Genomic DNA, 16,009 nt, shown 5'->3' with positions numbered 1-16,009 from the left:
CCATATCATCATCTTCATCCTCTTCCCTAGATCCATTGGCATCATTATTTGGATCTATTGGCAACATCTCCATATCCACATTCCTATCTTCAAAAATAATGTTTACTTCGAGGAGCAACTTGAACCACATACCACCATCTTGGATCCTAATGATCCGGATGAAAGACCACCTACATTGAAGATGCAAATTAGATGCTAGTAATTATATTAATTTATGCTTAAGTATATAAATATATATACATATATGAATATCTACCAATAATTGTTTGAAAATGAAGATATTAGTGTTTAATCAATTCATAAGTAGGTACCTATTCACAATGCTCTAGAAGAAATAAAGTATCACTTTCATCGGTGTTGCTAGAGTCAATGGCAAAGAAACCACTATTATCTCTCCTGACTGTAGCATTGGTACCATGGTAGATAGTTCTAAACCATTTGACATTAAGAATGAAAATACTAAATCAACTTCATAGATGTCACGTATGGTCCCACAATAATCTAAATGCGAGGAGAGAAGATTGGTATCAGAAGCACTTACTCCTCTATCTTGCATGCAGTTAGCCATGACTCCACAACCATAGGTGAATCTCCTTGAATCGATGCATTCTACATGAAAATGCCACCATGTGACCATAATGCATTGTACTTTTTATACTTCAAAAAAACATGATTAAAACAATGAGGATGCATATTGTAGTGATTGTGACCATAAATACCCAAATTAAGTAGAAAGGTAAGAAACTTACACATGGCATACATCCGATTGCAAGCTCCCGCTCTTGATTGGTTATGTCCTCTCCATCATCTTTGGCTTCACAAAGAGCTTCTTGAAGACAATAATGTGACATGTGTTTAGGGAGAAGAGCAAGGTCCAGTGGATATGGCACCTTCGCCTGTGCATGACTCTAAATCTTGTCCTCTCATTTATTTTTTTTGCTTTGGCCTCTTCATATTTCGCCACCCATCTTTGCATCTCAGGACTATTTAGGACACAAAACTTATTGAATTTCTATGTTTGCTTTTCACTCATCTTTCTTTCAGCCCCTTTACCTTGGGGAACCTCTGCAATGACACGATCGTCGTCCTTGATGTTCCAAGCATGTGGCATGTTGGGATCCATGGATGCAGGAAACTCCATGATGTATACTAATGACTCTTGCACAAGCCATCCCTCCACCATGCTTGCTTCAGGTCTAGCTCTTTGCCTTAGAAATCCCTTCAAAGTGTTCATAAACCATTCAAGGAAAAACATTCAATGACTATGAATGTTTCTTGCAATGGCAACTTCATCAACTACGTGTACCAGCAAGTGTACCTGAGTCATCATAATGCTTGAGGAAATTTGCTTCTCAAGCAAGCACACAGCTTCAATGGAGTCCACATTATCCCTCTCGATGCTCGATACAGAGATCTCTTTTTGTGAGATCCAATTATTCCACGTGCACACGTCACATCTCTGACAACGGCATACTTGAGATCATTTGGTGAACATATTGACTTCAATAAAACAATATCATTCTCCTCTAGCCAAGGAGGAATACATCCAATGCAACCAGGCTAGATTAAACGTGTTCTCAATCCTAAATCTTTTGTCTCACATGCAATGATACCACCTCCATGCTATAGAGGAATAAACTTATGCAATAAAGAACTAATTGGCTTTATACAATTCCAGGTGTATGGCAAATATGCATTTTGTAGGACACTCATGCTAGTGGTGCCATCAACATCTAATCTTTCATATCCTCTTTCAACAACAATGCGTTGCCTATAGTAGTGTGCTCCAAAGAATAGTTGCATGTCACCATTATGTTGAAAGGAAAAAAACGATGCTATACACGCTTTTCAGTGTCCCACACTAGAGACTAATGTTGCATCCTCTTCAGACTTTACGATAACCTTATCTTCAATCTTATAAACCTCACCCTTAAACATAATTTTCTTATATTCTGTTACTCTCTCAATCCCGAATTGAAGATTTTGCTCTACATACCTTCTTTCCTCACTTGTTATGTATCTAACTTTTGGCTTCTTTCTTGCTATTACAATACCCTTTTGGCCAATGTCTCTTTGGCAAGGATAATCTTTCACATGCAATGTATCTAAACTCCATAAATGTTTCGCTTTTTCAATGGATGATACATGTATCAATCCTAATGAATGCCATTGAGGACAGTCATAACATCCATGTTTGTCCACTAAATATCCATCTGGGACTGAAAGAACTCCATGAAACTCTTTCAACATCCTTTGATGAGGAAACAACCTATCAGCATCTTCTTGAATATGTAGAAAGACCCATGTGAAAAATCTCCTTCGATGATAGTTTGCATATGAAATCTCATTGTCCTTATTGTTTGTTTTGATGCTAGCATATGTTGAGACCATACACTCATATATGTAGCACCAAAACCCATCGTGGCTGCCATGTCGCAAAATATCATCAAGAAATTCTCTGAAACCTGCAACATGCTCTAATGCAGCTGAGTTTCTTCCAATCCACTCTTCTGATCTTACTCTCTAAGAAGCAAGCAATACCTCAGAGTGTTTATGTCTTCTTGAGACCAGCCATTACTTCTAGTATAGTTATAAAAGGCATGAGCAATATCTATGATCAAGAGACCCAAATCATAGAATTTCTTAGGAATACCTTGGACTTCACTCAAGACATAAGGAAGACACCATTGTACGAACTTTTGTGTTTCTTCTGCCTTGTAACTCTCAAAATACTTGCTAGGAAACCTTGGCCATCGACCATATCGGATGGAATAAGGTGTGGTTAATGTCATTCTATGAGTTGCTTCATCGATTTCTTTCTTCACTCTATTATCGATATCTCTCATTAAAGAGCTCATGTACTTTGAAAACATATTCAATGCTAGTATGTGCATACAATCGTACACAAGATCAAGAGATAGGTCAAACCCATAAAGATCATATAATCTCCATAGACATGATCTACCTAAAAGACCAGCCTCTTTAAGAATGTCTTCACATTGCGTTTGAGTGCTTGCTTGCTCTCAAGAAGCAAGTCTCTCAACATATCTTTTGTGGACCTCTTGGCTGGAGCATATCTGAATTGGAATCTATTTTGGTCATAAAGGTATCGACTCGATCCTTCACATTCTAAAGTAGCTATAGGTTTGTCTCTACGACAAAAAGCTTGGCCACCATCTTTAAAAGCTCCAATATTACATTGAGCTGGATGGTCACCAGTCACCATCATAAGCATAGCACGTGCTTTGAAGGTTTGGGAAAAAGAGCTATCATGCCCAAAAATTAAATGCATTGGATAATTGAAATCTATATCAATTCCATCTATGGACCAACTTTCTAATTCATCTATCAAAGGTTTCATAAAAACATGAAAGAGTTTGCTTGAGCTTCCTATAATTTTTTTGCAACTAAATGGAATGAACAAGACTGTTATTGCTCCAATTATGGACTTCTTTCCACAATTGAGAACCTTTATCTCGATGATGCCACAATTCTTCTGGGTTGTTCTTGATGTCTGGAACCCATCCCAGTGCGATAAGAGAGCAAAATTGCATGGATCTCCGTGTATATGTAAACAAAGACACATTGAGAGTACAACATTATGTGGAATTCTCAAACATAAATTAATTAGAGACCACACATAGTATATATGTAAAAAATTTACCTTACAGAGTCTTTGTGGACCTTGTATCAAAGCTCGACAAGCCTTGCAAACAAATTTGTAAATTTTCTCACGTTCTTTCCAACCCTCCAAAAGTGCTTCCGATTTAAGTAAAGATGGCCATGCTGTATAAGCTTGTTTGCAATACCCCTTCTCACATACCAATGGCAACTCAAACTCCGATTCTGGATCCCAAAACTCTTTAACACTTTTACATTTACTATTTTGAAACTCCACTGAAGCTTGATGTCCATCCCAAAGAGCTTGCAACTCAATCAATCTTTGTATGATTTTATCAACGAGAGATAAATGGCTATCCTCTCCTAAAGCAGCCATGTTATCCTCTTCATCATCCAACCTGTCCTATTCATGCATATCAGTAAATTCATCGTTCCCTTCCATCTGATGCATAGGCTCATCATCTGATGCATAGGCTCATTGTTCTCCTCTTCTTCAGGTCCACAAGAGCTAAAGTGTGGAGCATGCAAACCAAGATTTTCTGCAATAGTTTTAAATCGCTCATCAACTTGCATATGCCTTGCATAAGTTGATGGAGCGACCAAGCGGCCACCATGGCAATAAGTTTCACATCTACACCATACCCGGCTCCGTCGATTAGATGATTCAATGAGTTCTTCATTCACTACACTATCATTGTCAATAGAGTTCTCCTCATTCACATTCCTCAAAATTGACGCGTGTAAGTTTCCAATGGAGTCTTGTTGCAAATGCACATAAAACGTCCTCCGACTCACATCTTGATAGCCAAGAGGCGAATGCCTACACCTATAATTGCATCTACATCTCCGTAGGCTATCATCTGTTGCCATCTGGAATAAGGCACATGAAATCATAAATAAAACACCCTAGAGAACAAACACTTACATAAGCTCAACAAAGTCCATCACAAGCATAGAGACATAGCATTTATAAACATGTTTAAACACATTTAAAATAAACACACATAGTAGGGTCCTAAGTATGGGCAACTAGTGCCAGTTGTATAGACGGCCTCCCAACAGATATTATCAAAGAAGCCTCACCCATGGTAAAACCGTAGGTAAGTCGTTATAGGCCATGCAAATGCACACCCTAGCAATGACTCCATGGATAAAGAAGGACTATACCCATGAGATTTTGTCACTTCTGGTACTTAGCTCCCACACATAATGTCTAGCATAGCATAAGTGCATAGCATATCATAACATAAAAATGAAACTACCATACCATAAGCAAATAAAAGAAATAAACGTATAGAAGCATATAGAAGGACATATAGAAATGTATAGAAGCATAAAGAAGCGTAGGCATATAGGCATATAGAGCCATTTAGGAATTTACATAGGCACATAGACATATAGAAGCAGGCATTTGTAAATAGTCTAGACATAAACTTAAAGAATAGGCATAATACATATAGAAGCATAGACTAAAGACATAGGCATACATTAACTTAAAGAATAGACTAAAGATGCATATAGAAGCATAGACATAAGCATATTTAAACTTAAAGAATAGGCATACGTTACCTCATAGAAGCATATAGATATGGAAGCATAAGGATATAGGCATATGTAGGGATATGCATGTACATAGACATAGGCATAGGCATAGGCATACATAGGGATATGCATACATAGACATATAGAAACATAGGCATTCACATAGGCATATAGAAGGACATACATTCATTAAATAGAAGCATAAAGATTTTAAACATGAGCTTTATATTATACATTTAAATAACAAACGTAGGAATAAACACGAGCTTTATATTTATATACATTTTAAAACTAAATTTTTGAATTTACATTTATACAAATATAGGAAGAGAGAGAGAGAGAGAGAGAGAGAGAGAGAGAGAGAGAGAGAGAGCATAATGCATATAGAATTGTTGAAATAGAGAGAGAGGAAGAGAGCACGTGCATAATACATATAGAGTTATAGAAACACCTCGATTTGGAAATTAAATTGCTACCGCGCGTCGCAATCCTATTGAGAGCCCTCGAGCATATGTTAGCGCCTCCCAATCTTGCAATAGAAAGTTTTAGAAACAGTAGCGCAACGAGGGAGCTCCAATGTCTGGTACTGTATTTCCTTGAGCAGCTGCCTGGGAAAGGGCAGTGGGAATCCTGCAATTAGTCTAACGGAATGGGTATATTGCATTGCAAGTCCTGAGAAGTATTTGTAGTTGTAGCACTGCTGGTATGGGATGGACACATGAGGCTCGAGCAGCTACGGAAGGCCCAAGGGATGTGCAATACAGTAGTAGAAGCGACTTACCAGCAAATGCGCATGCTACGTCGGGCCGGATGGCAGGCAGCAGCAGAAGCTCTCTGCTGCAAGTCGCGCGTCACCTAGCAGACCTTCATGAACCTTAAACTGCGCTAGATATTGTACATGCAGTGTGACAATGTGCAGGACAACAGAAGCACCTTCGACACGACCAGAGCTGCGAGTCTACATGAATTTGAATCTCACGAATATCAATATTGTATCATGAATGGCAGGGCACTGTGAAACTCGAGTTCCAGGCTATGGGACAAGTAACTTGAGCAAGGTGTGTATACTAATGCACGAGAGCAGAGAGTACAAAGCATCGAGAAGCTGCAGGCAAGTACTGCAAGTGAAGTTGTTTCCTTCAATAGTTCCGTTAGCTAGAGCCGTTCGAGGCTAGGGTAGCAGAGGAAATATTTTGGGGGGATTTCCACCCCAAAATGCATTTTGGTGCCTTCCCCCCTTTGCCCTTTACCCCTTTAACGCTTCCCCTTCAATACTAACTAACTAACATAGTAAAACCAACAAAATCAATAAACCTTGTGTCCCTATAACTTAAACACTTAATTAACCTTAATATTAACCTTAAACACTTAATTAACCTTAATATTAACCTTCAACACTTAATTAACCTTAATATTAATCTTTTTAACTTAATTAAGGTTAACACTTTCAATTCACCATAGCACTTACACTTCATAATCCTAAAATTTACATTAACTTATTAAAATTTTCAGTATGAAGATATTCGAGGTAACGGGAGGTGGGAGATATTCAAGGTGGAAGGTACAATGGTATATAGTAGCAGGCTACCTACTAGGGCAACAGAGGTTGGAGAGGCAAAAGTACAGGGCATAAGAAAGATAGTCTTCCGTTACTCCATTTGTGATTCAATCCTCTGTTAGATAGTCTCTTTGTCTTTTGGGTGATTGGGCAATTGTGCAAATTGTGCAAAGCAAAGTGTACTAGAAAGATAGAGTGAATATTTACTAGAAAGAGATTGCAACAAATGACAAGTCCACTTAGAGAAATATTGGTTCTATAAGGTGAGGGACTCAAAATCCTAAATATACTATCGTGAAATGGAATTAGGTAGAAGGTACTACCCACCTCCTTACACCAATAAAGGGCTTTGACATTCACATGTTTACTGTCATGCCTTCTCCATTTGGCTCTAACATCCCACCACCTCTTCCTTGGATTTTGTGCTCCTTGCCATGCTGCACCTTAACTATTCTTGAAAGGGGCTCTACAAGGTGATATTCATGCAACTCTCCAACTATAGCATGCATCCACCATAGTGTGATCATTTGATAAGTTCATGCAGGACTTACCTTAGGGTCAACGATCGATACACACAAATCTCCCGTGCATAGACCCACCAAAATGTGGGATCATTTGATAAGTTCATGTAATATCTAGCTTCCTTGCATCCACCATAGCGGGATCATTTGATAAGTCCATGCAAGACATTCCTTAGGGTCAACAATCCATACACCCATAGTTGGATCATTTGATAAGTTTGTGCATTCACAAAACATGACAAAGTATCTCAAAGTGGCATTACAAGTTTCAATGTAGTGCCACAACATACTGAGCAAGAGCATCTCATTGTGCGCTTGCCCAAGCTGCTTACAACCCTATGAGAATGAGCAATAAGTTCAACTAATCAATGTGATACATCCTCATCATGTGTCTGTCAAAGCAATCTTCATGTTATGGCACATCCCTAGCTGCGAGTAGCGTATTGTGCAAAATGCAACATGCCACTATCCTTACAACCAACTTGGGCTTTGGGTTAAGGGACTTGTAATTATTAAGGTACTTCCACTCAACAAAATGCATGCTCCACAACATTGCAGGTGGAGGATAGATAAAAGTTGAACTTGCATTGCAGGTTCGTGCAAGGGGTCTCATTTGGCCTAATTAACCATGGCATAAGTGCATAAACACCATCTCCAAGGATGTCATACTCTCGAATGCAAAAAGCACCATCAACAAAAGCAAAACTTTGTAGGGATATGAAAACTAATCATCAAGACTTATGAAAAGTTTATTACCAACAATAAGATGATGGGGGGATGATTGGAGGTATCATTGTTGATGATTGTTACATATTTTTTGCTCACATAATAGGATGCACACAAAAATTTGGGATATTATGCCTTCTTAGCCACACATTCGGTGTCTGATGAACATTGGAACTTTGCAAGGACATGGAACTTTGTAAATACATGCAAAATTGGTGTAGTATTTTATTTAGTACCCCCTCTTGGAGCCATGTGTCAAAATTTCATTCCACATATGTATAAAAGTAGAAGTTAATCAACCGAAAGGCTCTAAACTAAACTAATTCATTATTCCCTTTAGAAATGCAATGATTGCATCGAATCATGACAACTAGTTTGGAATTCTCAGATCATCCTTTGGCCTCTTAGATAAAGACTAAGGACATATACTTTGAAAATAAACTTATATTATAAAATTCCTGTAGTATTTGATAAAAGACTTTTATTAATACTTAGGAATTAACTTTTCTCTCTGATATAGAAAGCACGCACAATTGCAATAAATTATAGAATTGCTATGATAGACATTTAATGAGAAAAATTAATCCCTAAGCACAACAATACGGTACACATTATAGTACAATAATTAACAAAGGTTAAACTTGACTAGGAACCCGTGAACTTTGACTTGTAATACAAAGGAAGGCCATGCTTTTGTGATTTATAAAATAATTCCACTAGATCGTATAGTACAGTTTCTTTGGTCTTTGGGAATAATATGTGCAGTCCAAGAGCAAGGACATACATCTAAAGACTTATTCATTCTACTGCATGATCACGAGAAGTTTTTTTTGGGATTGCACATGTCTCATTAAAAGTAGACTAAGGTAGATTTGAGTAGACTAAAATAAGGCACAAAGAGCTGCCATAATAATACTAGATATGGTTGTAGGACATATGTACATAGTTTCAAATTTAAACCATTAGCATAGTGTAGATGTTTGACACAAAAATTGAATTCTTTTCAAATGCCAACTTAGCATTGCATAGTCATATTAGAGTGGAAGAAATGATTTATGGGGAATTCAACATCAATTACAAGTAGAGTAATAATATACGAATGGGAATTCGTGACTCGGGGGGGTCACTATGTATAAACCCTCTATATCACGTGCGTTCAAGGCCTATATTTAAAATCCCTTATCTGTAAATTTTTTCATTAATAAAATGTACCCCTTTTCTATACAAATCTGTAAATTTTTTCTAAAATTATTTTAAATAGTCCCTTATGTATATTTATTTCTGTAAATTTTAGGAATAAAAAATATCCTTCTGTTGAACTCACGTGATAGGGTTACATATGATGAGTGACCCCCCCGAGATTCGTGATGGCAATGGGAATACTTTTCCTTTAGTAGTTTGAATCTAAACTAAGCATCTAAGAATGTATTTCTATTGTCAATAGATTTATCTTGTGCCAATTTCATTTGGTAACATTTTTTGTTACTATTACATCACCTAAACCATATTTTTGGTTCTTATTGGATAGGTTCAATCTTTGTTTCTTTTGATTCATACATAATTTCTTCAACCATCATCTTTTTATGAAAACTATGTTTGTCTAGTAGAGGGTTGTTGGATATTCTACCATTATTGCACTACAAAAGGAGAATGTATATGTGTAGAATACAAAGATGTAAAGGAAAAATAGGAGTGAAGCAAATTATGTTAGTCTAGATGGCTTCCTTTTGGATTGATGATATAGCAAGCAACATACACATCTATCTGGATTTATTTTCAAATGTATTTGGACAAAGGACATCAAAAAGTTCATGGAGTGACGATGCATTAACATCACAAAATAATACTACAAAATGTATAATGTGTATGCGATGAATACGATAATATAAGGGGAAAACACAATGGGAGGAAGAAAATTATGTAAATATTAGATAAAAGACTTTTATATGGTCAATAAGTCACTCAACCTAGCGGTTTATTTTGGACTTATTTACAAATGTACATGGATGTTCAGGGTACCAAAATATGAATGTAGTTGACGATGAAAGGACACCCAATTGACATCGCAACATAATAGTTTTGCACCTAACTGAAAAGATGTGCACTACTACAGGAAATAAACATCTCATATGTAATTAGTTTAATCAACTTCATATATTTATTGGTAAATAATATTTATCTTATGTTAGAGAGCATTGATTTTGAGTTATAATTTTATCATTGGGTGCATGAGATAGTTGATTTTTACACCAAAATTACATTTGACATCACACACTGTGTATTTCATGGCTAAAGGGATTATTCACCCTCTATTGGTAAAAATTTCCCTTGAGATATAGTTTTACCTTAGAAAACATGAGACGATAGTGCCTTATCAACTTAACATTGCACATGTACTTCTAATTTGGGACATTAATTTTGAATTACATAGCATATTATAATTATCTATGCATTTGACAATTTAGATTAACATTATTATATTTTTCAATTACAAAATGAAGAAACCTTAGAATTTTTTTGGAATAAAAATAAGTGCATGTACTTCTCATTATCACTTTTATTTAGACTCCATATAGAAGAAATATAGTGTTCTAAAATTAAAGAATATGTAATTAGCCTACATTAGATATCTTATTAAAATTACAATGATCCACACTTGTTACGTACATGCTCATTTTTAATATACAAATATTTTTTTATATGGAATATTCAACAATCTTTCTTACACAAAAAACTCCTCCTATGTAGGTAATTGCAATACAAAACATGCAGTCTTGCTAATTTCTAATATACGAAAGAGCATATTTCCTAGAAGAGACCATATTTCGTATATAGAAAATAGAAAATTCATTTGATTCTCCATATGGGATGTCACATTTCCTATATAGCATTGAGTGATCTATATAGGAAATACAATTTGCTATGAAAAAAAGAGGTCGTTTCCTAGATAGAAAACATAGAATCCACTTGATTCTCCATATTACATGACAAATTTCCAAGATGGCATTGGCTGTCTATATAGGAAAAAGAATTTCCTAGATGAAGAGGGGAAAGTTCCTTTTTTTATCTAGGAAATATGCTCAAATTTCCTAATTGAACACCAAATTCCTATATAGGCATTAGTCTAAAGTTCCTTGTGATATATTGAGGGACGCTTTGTGGGTGCATCCTGAGTGCACAGCAGAGCGACTTGTGCCAATCGTCTTGCAATGTCCGAGGGAAACCTTGGAGTATTGAAGACACAAAGCTCCCGTTTTTGGAAGGCAGATCGCACCCAAGTCACAAGGGTGTGATGTTCTAGCGGTATATCGTGGGACGTTGGTCTCTCGCCTGTCAGGACCTCCAGCATCACCACTCCAAAACTGTATACATCTCCTTTCGTACTAAGATTGGGTATGTACTCGTACTCTGCGAGATTTAACAGAAGCATGATTAGCAACAAAATCTAATGGCAGCAACGAGCTCCCTAGTTATGAACCCATACTCTCCGTGATTTGGCTGATGCATGGGCAACTTCATACGCAACAAAATATACAACGTCTACATCCTCTGTGTGATTTTGCAGGAGCAATCTTCATACACAACAAAATCTACGGACGGCTATTTGTCAACACTGCAATGTAGAGCTCTCCACTGACCTGGAGCAATGTATCCAATCGACCCTCGCAAAACAAAAGATGCGTACTCTTGGCGACTGGTGCCATTTTTGAGGAGCTTCGAGATTCCGAAATCGGAGATGTGCGCCTCAAAGTCTGCATCCAACAGAATGTTTCCAGGCTTGAGGTCGCAATGCACAATGGCTCCTACAGGATGGCCGTGGTGCAGATATTCCAATCCTTGTGCCACTCCACACAGTATGTTCAGCTTCTGCTCTGCTAAAAGTTCAAACTCGCCCCGGTGCAAATACTTGTCCAGACTCCCATGAAGCATGTACTCTAGTATGATCGCCTTCACGTCCAAATTAAAGCAACACCCCAACACTCTCACGACATTCCTGTGCCTCAGCATGCCCATTATCTCAACCTCTCTTCTGAGACTGGCCTCAGCTCCCAATGTGATCTCGTTGTTGAGCACTTTGACTGCCACTACTTTTCCTCCCGGAGCAAAAGCTCGGTAGACGATACCCGTGCTGCCCCTGCCTAAAACATTCATTTCGTTGAAACGTCCTGTTGCTTCTCTTAACTCATCTGCTTTTAGATTCACCTGCGTCCCCGTTAGAAGCACACTGCTTACCGTAGTTACCTGTACGGCTTGCTCGTGATAGATCCTCTCCCTCTCCTTGCGCATATTGCGCTGCCTGCGAAGCCAAATAATTCCCAGGAGGAGCATTCCTCCCAAGACCACCGAACCCATTACAGAGAGTCCAAATTGAGCCAAATGGTGCTCGTGTGAAGGATTCGTGGGTGGAGACCATATGCTAGTGCAAGGTCGATGCACAATTATTCCACAAAGTCTGGGGTTTCCTGTTAGCTTTGTAATCGATGCATCATCGAAGGGTGCTGTCGCAGGAACAAGCCCGGTGGGCTTGTTCCTAGAAAGATCCAGTAACTTTAGACTCTTAAGGTTCCCTAGACCAGGCGGTAAATGGCCACCAAGCTCGTTATTCTCTAGTTGCAAAATGATCAATTGAACACATTGATCGAGATGATGAAGAGTCGAAAAAATGTCGCCTGAGAGGTGGTTGTTCGAGAGATATAACTGTTGCAGTTGTATGAGTGATTCAAGTGTCGGTGGTATCAGGCCAGTTAAGGCGTTGTACGATATATCTAAGGTCCAACAGCCCAGGCAGGTGTAACGGGTGGCCCGTTGACAAGGGACCGAGGGTCAGTCCGCCCTCCTTCATCATCACTTTCGGACTCTACATCGGCAGCAAGGAGGATGTCCTTTCCCTCTTTTGGGTCAAGGGGGAGCAACCCTTTGACATCTCTAGGACCTAACCAAGGAGAGCAGCCCATGGTAAGGTTGGACTCCCAACTTTGGCTCTAAAGGGCTCAATTCAAACGGGAGGATTTGAATTGATTGGCCCTTCAAAGTAACTGTTGGAGAAAAGGGTACCGAGGAGGAATGAGGCTTTAATGAAGGCGGCTGAACGTTGGGACCAAGGGGAGACTCCCTCAAAAATTCAAAGATACAACACACACAGGGGATTTAGGGGATTCCAGGACAGACTGAGCCAAGGAACTCAGAGGACGTCAGAGCTGGAATCGTGAGCTGCGAGCTCTTGCTGTAACCTTGAGAGTGTTGTGAGGTTTTTGCTTCAGCATCAGAGAGATGCTCCCAATGTAATCTTACCCTGTGGCGTTTTGCCCACAGGGCCTCTTCTTTTTGGAATAGAAGACATTCATTGTCCCTCTCTGAGTGTTTTTGGTTCCATGCGTTGAGGTAGATAAGATGCATGCATCGTTCCCCTCTCCCTTCGTCGAGCGTTGAGTATGCAGGTGGTCTCAGCAGCCCTCCTTCGAGCCAGGGCTTCCCCTTGGCTTAAGGGAGGAGCCTATAAACCGGCAGACCGGTCGGTAGCCTGTGGGAGGAGCCGTGTCAGTCGAAGTGCTCGCTCAGGAGGTTATTTCGTCGATGCAGAGAGCAGCGTGACCAATACAGGGATCCGTTCGATCCCAGAATTCGTGGGGGTCTGAAGACCCTCCTGAACATCTCCTCTACAAGGTTACAGAGCCCGCGGAGCTTAGACGAGGGAGAACCAGCCGACTGAGACCCCGCCGTCGTGTAACAAAAGGTGACGGAACTGTAGTTCCGTCACGTCGAAGCTGTGGTAGCTTCACACAGCCTCTCCAAAGATCCATTGATCGAGCCCACCAGTGCAGAGCATCGCTCACCGACGAGATCACCCGGCCGGACGCATGATCATAGCCGTGCCCCGGTTGGTCAGCACGAACACGACGGACTTCTAGACCATTGACGGACTCCTTCGACGGAGGACGACGAAAAAGTCGAGGAGAGTTCCCACGACCGTTTCAAAGTGCCATTTCCAGCACCTTTGTACGTACACATCCCCACAGGCCTAAAGAACTCGGGCGACGCTAGAAGCCTGCCTTTCGACGTGTGCATGGGACGGGGAGGTCGCCATAGCTCCAACTACCCAGGTCTTCTATAAAACAATATGGGCAGGAATGGATCACAAGCAAGGCCACGACCCTGATGGTTAGCTAGGCCGTGAGGTATTCGCAGCATCTTCGCATAGGTCGCGAGTTCGAGTCCGAGCAAGGGAGACAGAGCGCGAGCTGACGAGGGGGCCGACCCCCTTTTGCTGGTTATCAGAGGATACAATATAGCCAAGGAGCCGCACTTGGTTACACTAACCAAGACTTGGCTCCATGGCTAGCCCAACGACAGTCGCTGCGGGTTGGTTTCCAATGGTTCTGGGTTCGAATCCTGCGTGCAGGGGACGCGCCCTTTTTGCGAGCGCCCGCGTTCGGTCCAAGTTAGAATATAGCTCTGTGACTCCTCTCGGTTACACCAACGAAGATTTGGCTCAGTGGTTGGCATTCCAAGTCTGTGCAAGGAGGCCGAGGGTTTGAATACCCTGTTTGGCCACGCAGGTGTTTGGGTTGCCCGCATGGAAGTAAGTACAGTATGTATATAAGTGGGTGGTCTTTAGTTTCAATAACCAAGACCAGCCCACTTGGCTAGCTCAACGAGAAGCTCTGCGCATAGTTCCTTGGAGATCCCGAGTTCGATTCCTGGCGGTTGGCCATTTTTTTGGCACAGTCCACTTAATCTGGGGGTACTGCCAGTTTATTTTGGCGGTTTGGACAGAGTAGTCCCGGCTAAATTTGGTTAGCCTCAACTAGTCAGACAAGGGGTTTTTGGGAACAGACTTCACAGGTGTTTTCCCCCTCTTGTACTGAGTTTCCAGAGCAAGCCTCGGACATCACTTTTGCTACACGGCGCTTCGGCAAGTGTTTTGGGAAAGAGAGGTCCTTCAAGGTCGTAGCTCTCGAGAGGAGCTCTAGGCCTTTCTTCTGAGCGTCTGAAGGATCAAGGCACCTTTGTGAAGGTGAAGGACAGTCAATCAGGTGGAGGTTCTCGTCAGCAAGGCAGTTGCAAATCCAAGAGGTCAAGCGGGTACTTTGGGATCCCGGTAGGGGACCAAACCGAGGAGCAAAGGAAAAGAGAAAAGTGAAAAAAAATTTAGGGAAAACTTTGCCCTTGTGACAGCAAGGCTCCCAGATCGGCGGGAATGGAACCTGTGTAGTTATTGTGACCAAGAGGAAATGTAAAGATATTGTACATACAAAACCCAAAGTTGATGATTCGGGACACTAAAGAGAAAGCTAAGATAGAACTCCACCTGTGAGATTATTCGAGGAAAGGTTTAACGCCTCTAATTGGAATGAGCCGGTAAGAAATGTGTTGGGAATCGGACCCTGAAACATATTATCATCGAGGGCGAGCCTAAGTAGATTCTTGAGGTGCCGAAGCGAACGAGGTAGGGGACCACTTAAAGAATTGTGTCCGATAAGAATTTCAACGAGGCTGGGGAATCTGTCAAAGGCATCGGGAAGTTCTCCTTGGAAACGGTTGTGTCCCAGATCCAGAACTTGGAATTTTGTGGCGTTGGAGAGTCCCAAGAGAATACTCTTGAGACTGCCCGTGAGCTCGTTGTTACTAATTATGAGGATCACCAAAGAGGAGCAGTTTGCCAGAGTCGTTGGAATGTCCCCTGTCAGTCTATTTCCCTCAAGGCGAAGCAGCACCATTCGATTCAGCAAGCCGAGCACAGGCAGTATGATGCCAGAGAGTTGATTCTTGAGGAGCTCAAGAGAAACTAGAGCAGAGCAGTTTGACAAGGTCGGTGGAATGTCCCTGGTCAGTCTATTTCCCCCAAGGTAGAGCCGCTCCATTCCATTCAACAAGCTGATCTCAGGTGGTATGATGCCAGAAAGTTGATTGAAGAGGAGAGCAAGCCGAACTAGAGCACAGCAGTTTGACAACGTCGCAGGAATGGCCCCCGTCAGTGAGTTTCCCCAAAGGTAGAGTAGCTCCACTCCTTTCAGCAAGCCAAACTCAGGTGGTATGATAC

The 16,009-nt window shown here is 40.6% G+C and overlaps 1 protein-coding gene across 1 annotated transcript; it reads right to left on the bottom strand.

Moving 5' to 3' along the window:
• Positions 1-11,092: 11,092 nt before the first annotated feature.
• Positions 11,093-12,923, bottom strand: LOC147889811 (putative LRR receptor-like serine/threonine-protein kinase At3g47570). The gene is made up of 3 exons (XM_087391318.1): positions 12,818-12,923; positions 11,607-12,734; positions 11,093-11,376 (listed from the first exon to the last, which is right to left on the bottom strand). The coding sequence occupies exons 1-3, from the start codon at positions 12,921-12,923 to the stop codon at positions 11,093-11,095; spliced, it is 1,518 nt and encodes a 505-aa protein (XP_087247444.1).
• Between the last annotated feature and the right edge of the window lie 3,086 nt (positions 12,924-16,009).

The sequence above is a fragment of the Dipteris shenzhenensis genome, chromosome 20, assembly GCF_047967505.1.
Source record: "Dipteris shenzhenensis isolate YYH24624 ecotype China chromosome 20, Dip_SZ_1.0, whole genome shotgun sequence".
NCBI lineage: Eukaryota > Viridiplantae > Streptophyta > Polypodiopsida > Gleicheniales > Dipteridaceae > Dipteris > Dipteris shenzhenensis.
The sequence above is the reverse complement of the archived record's forward strand: the minus strand, read 5'-3'. Positions and strand labels throughout refer to the sequence as shown.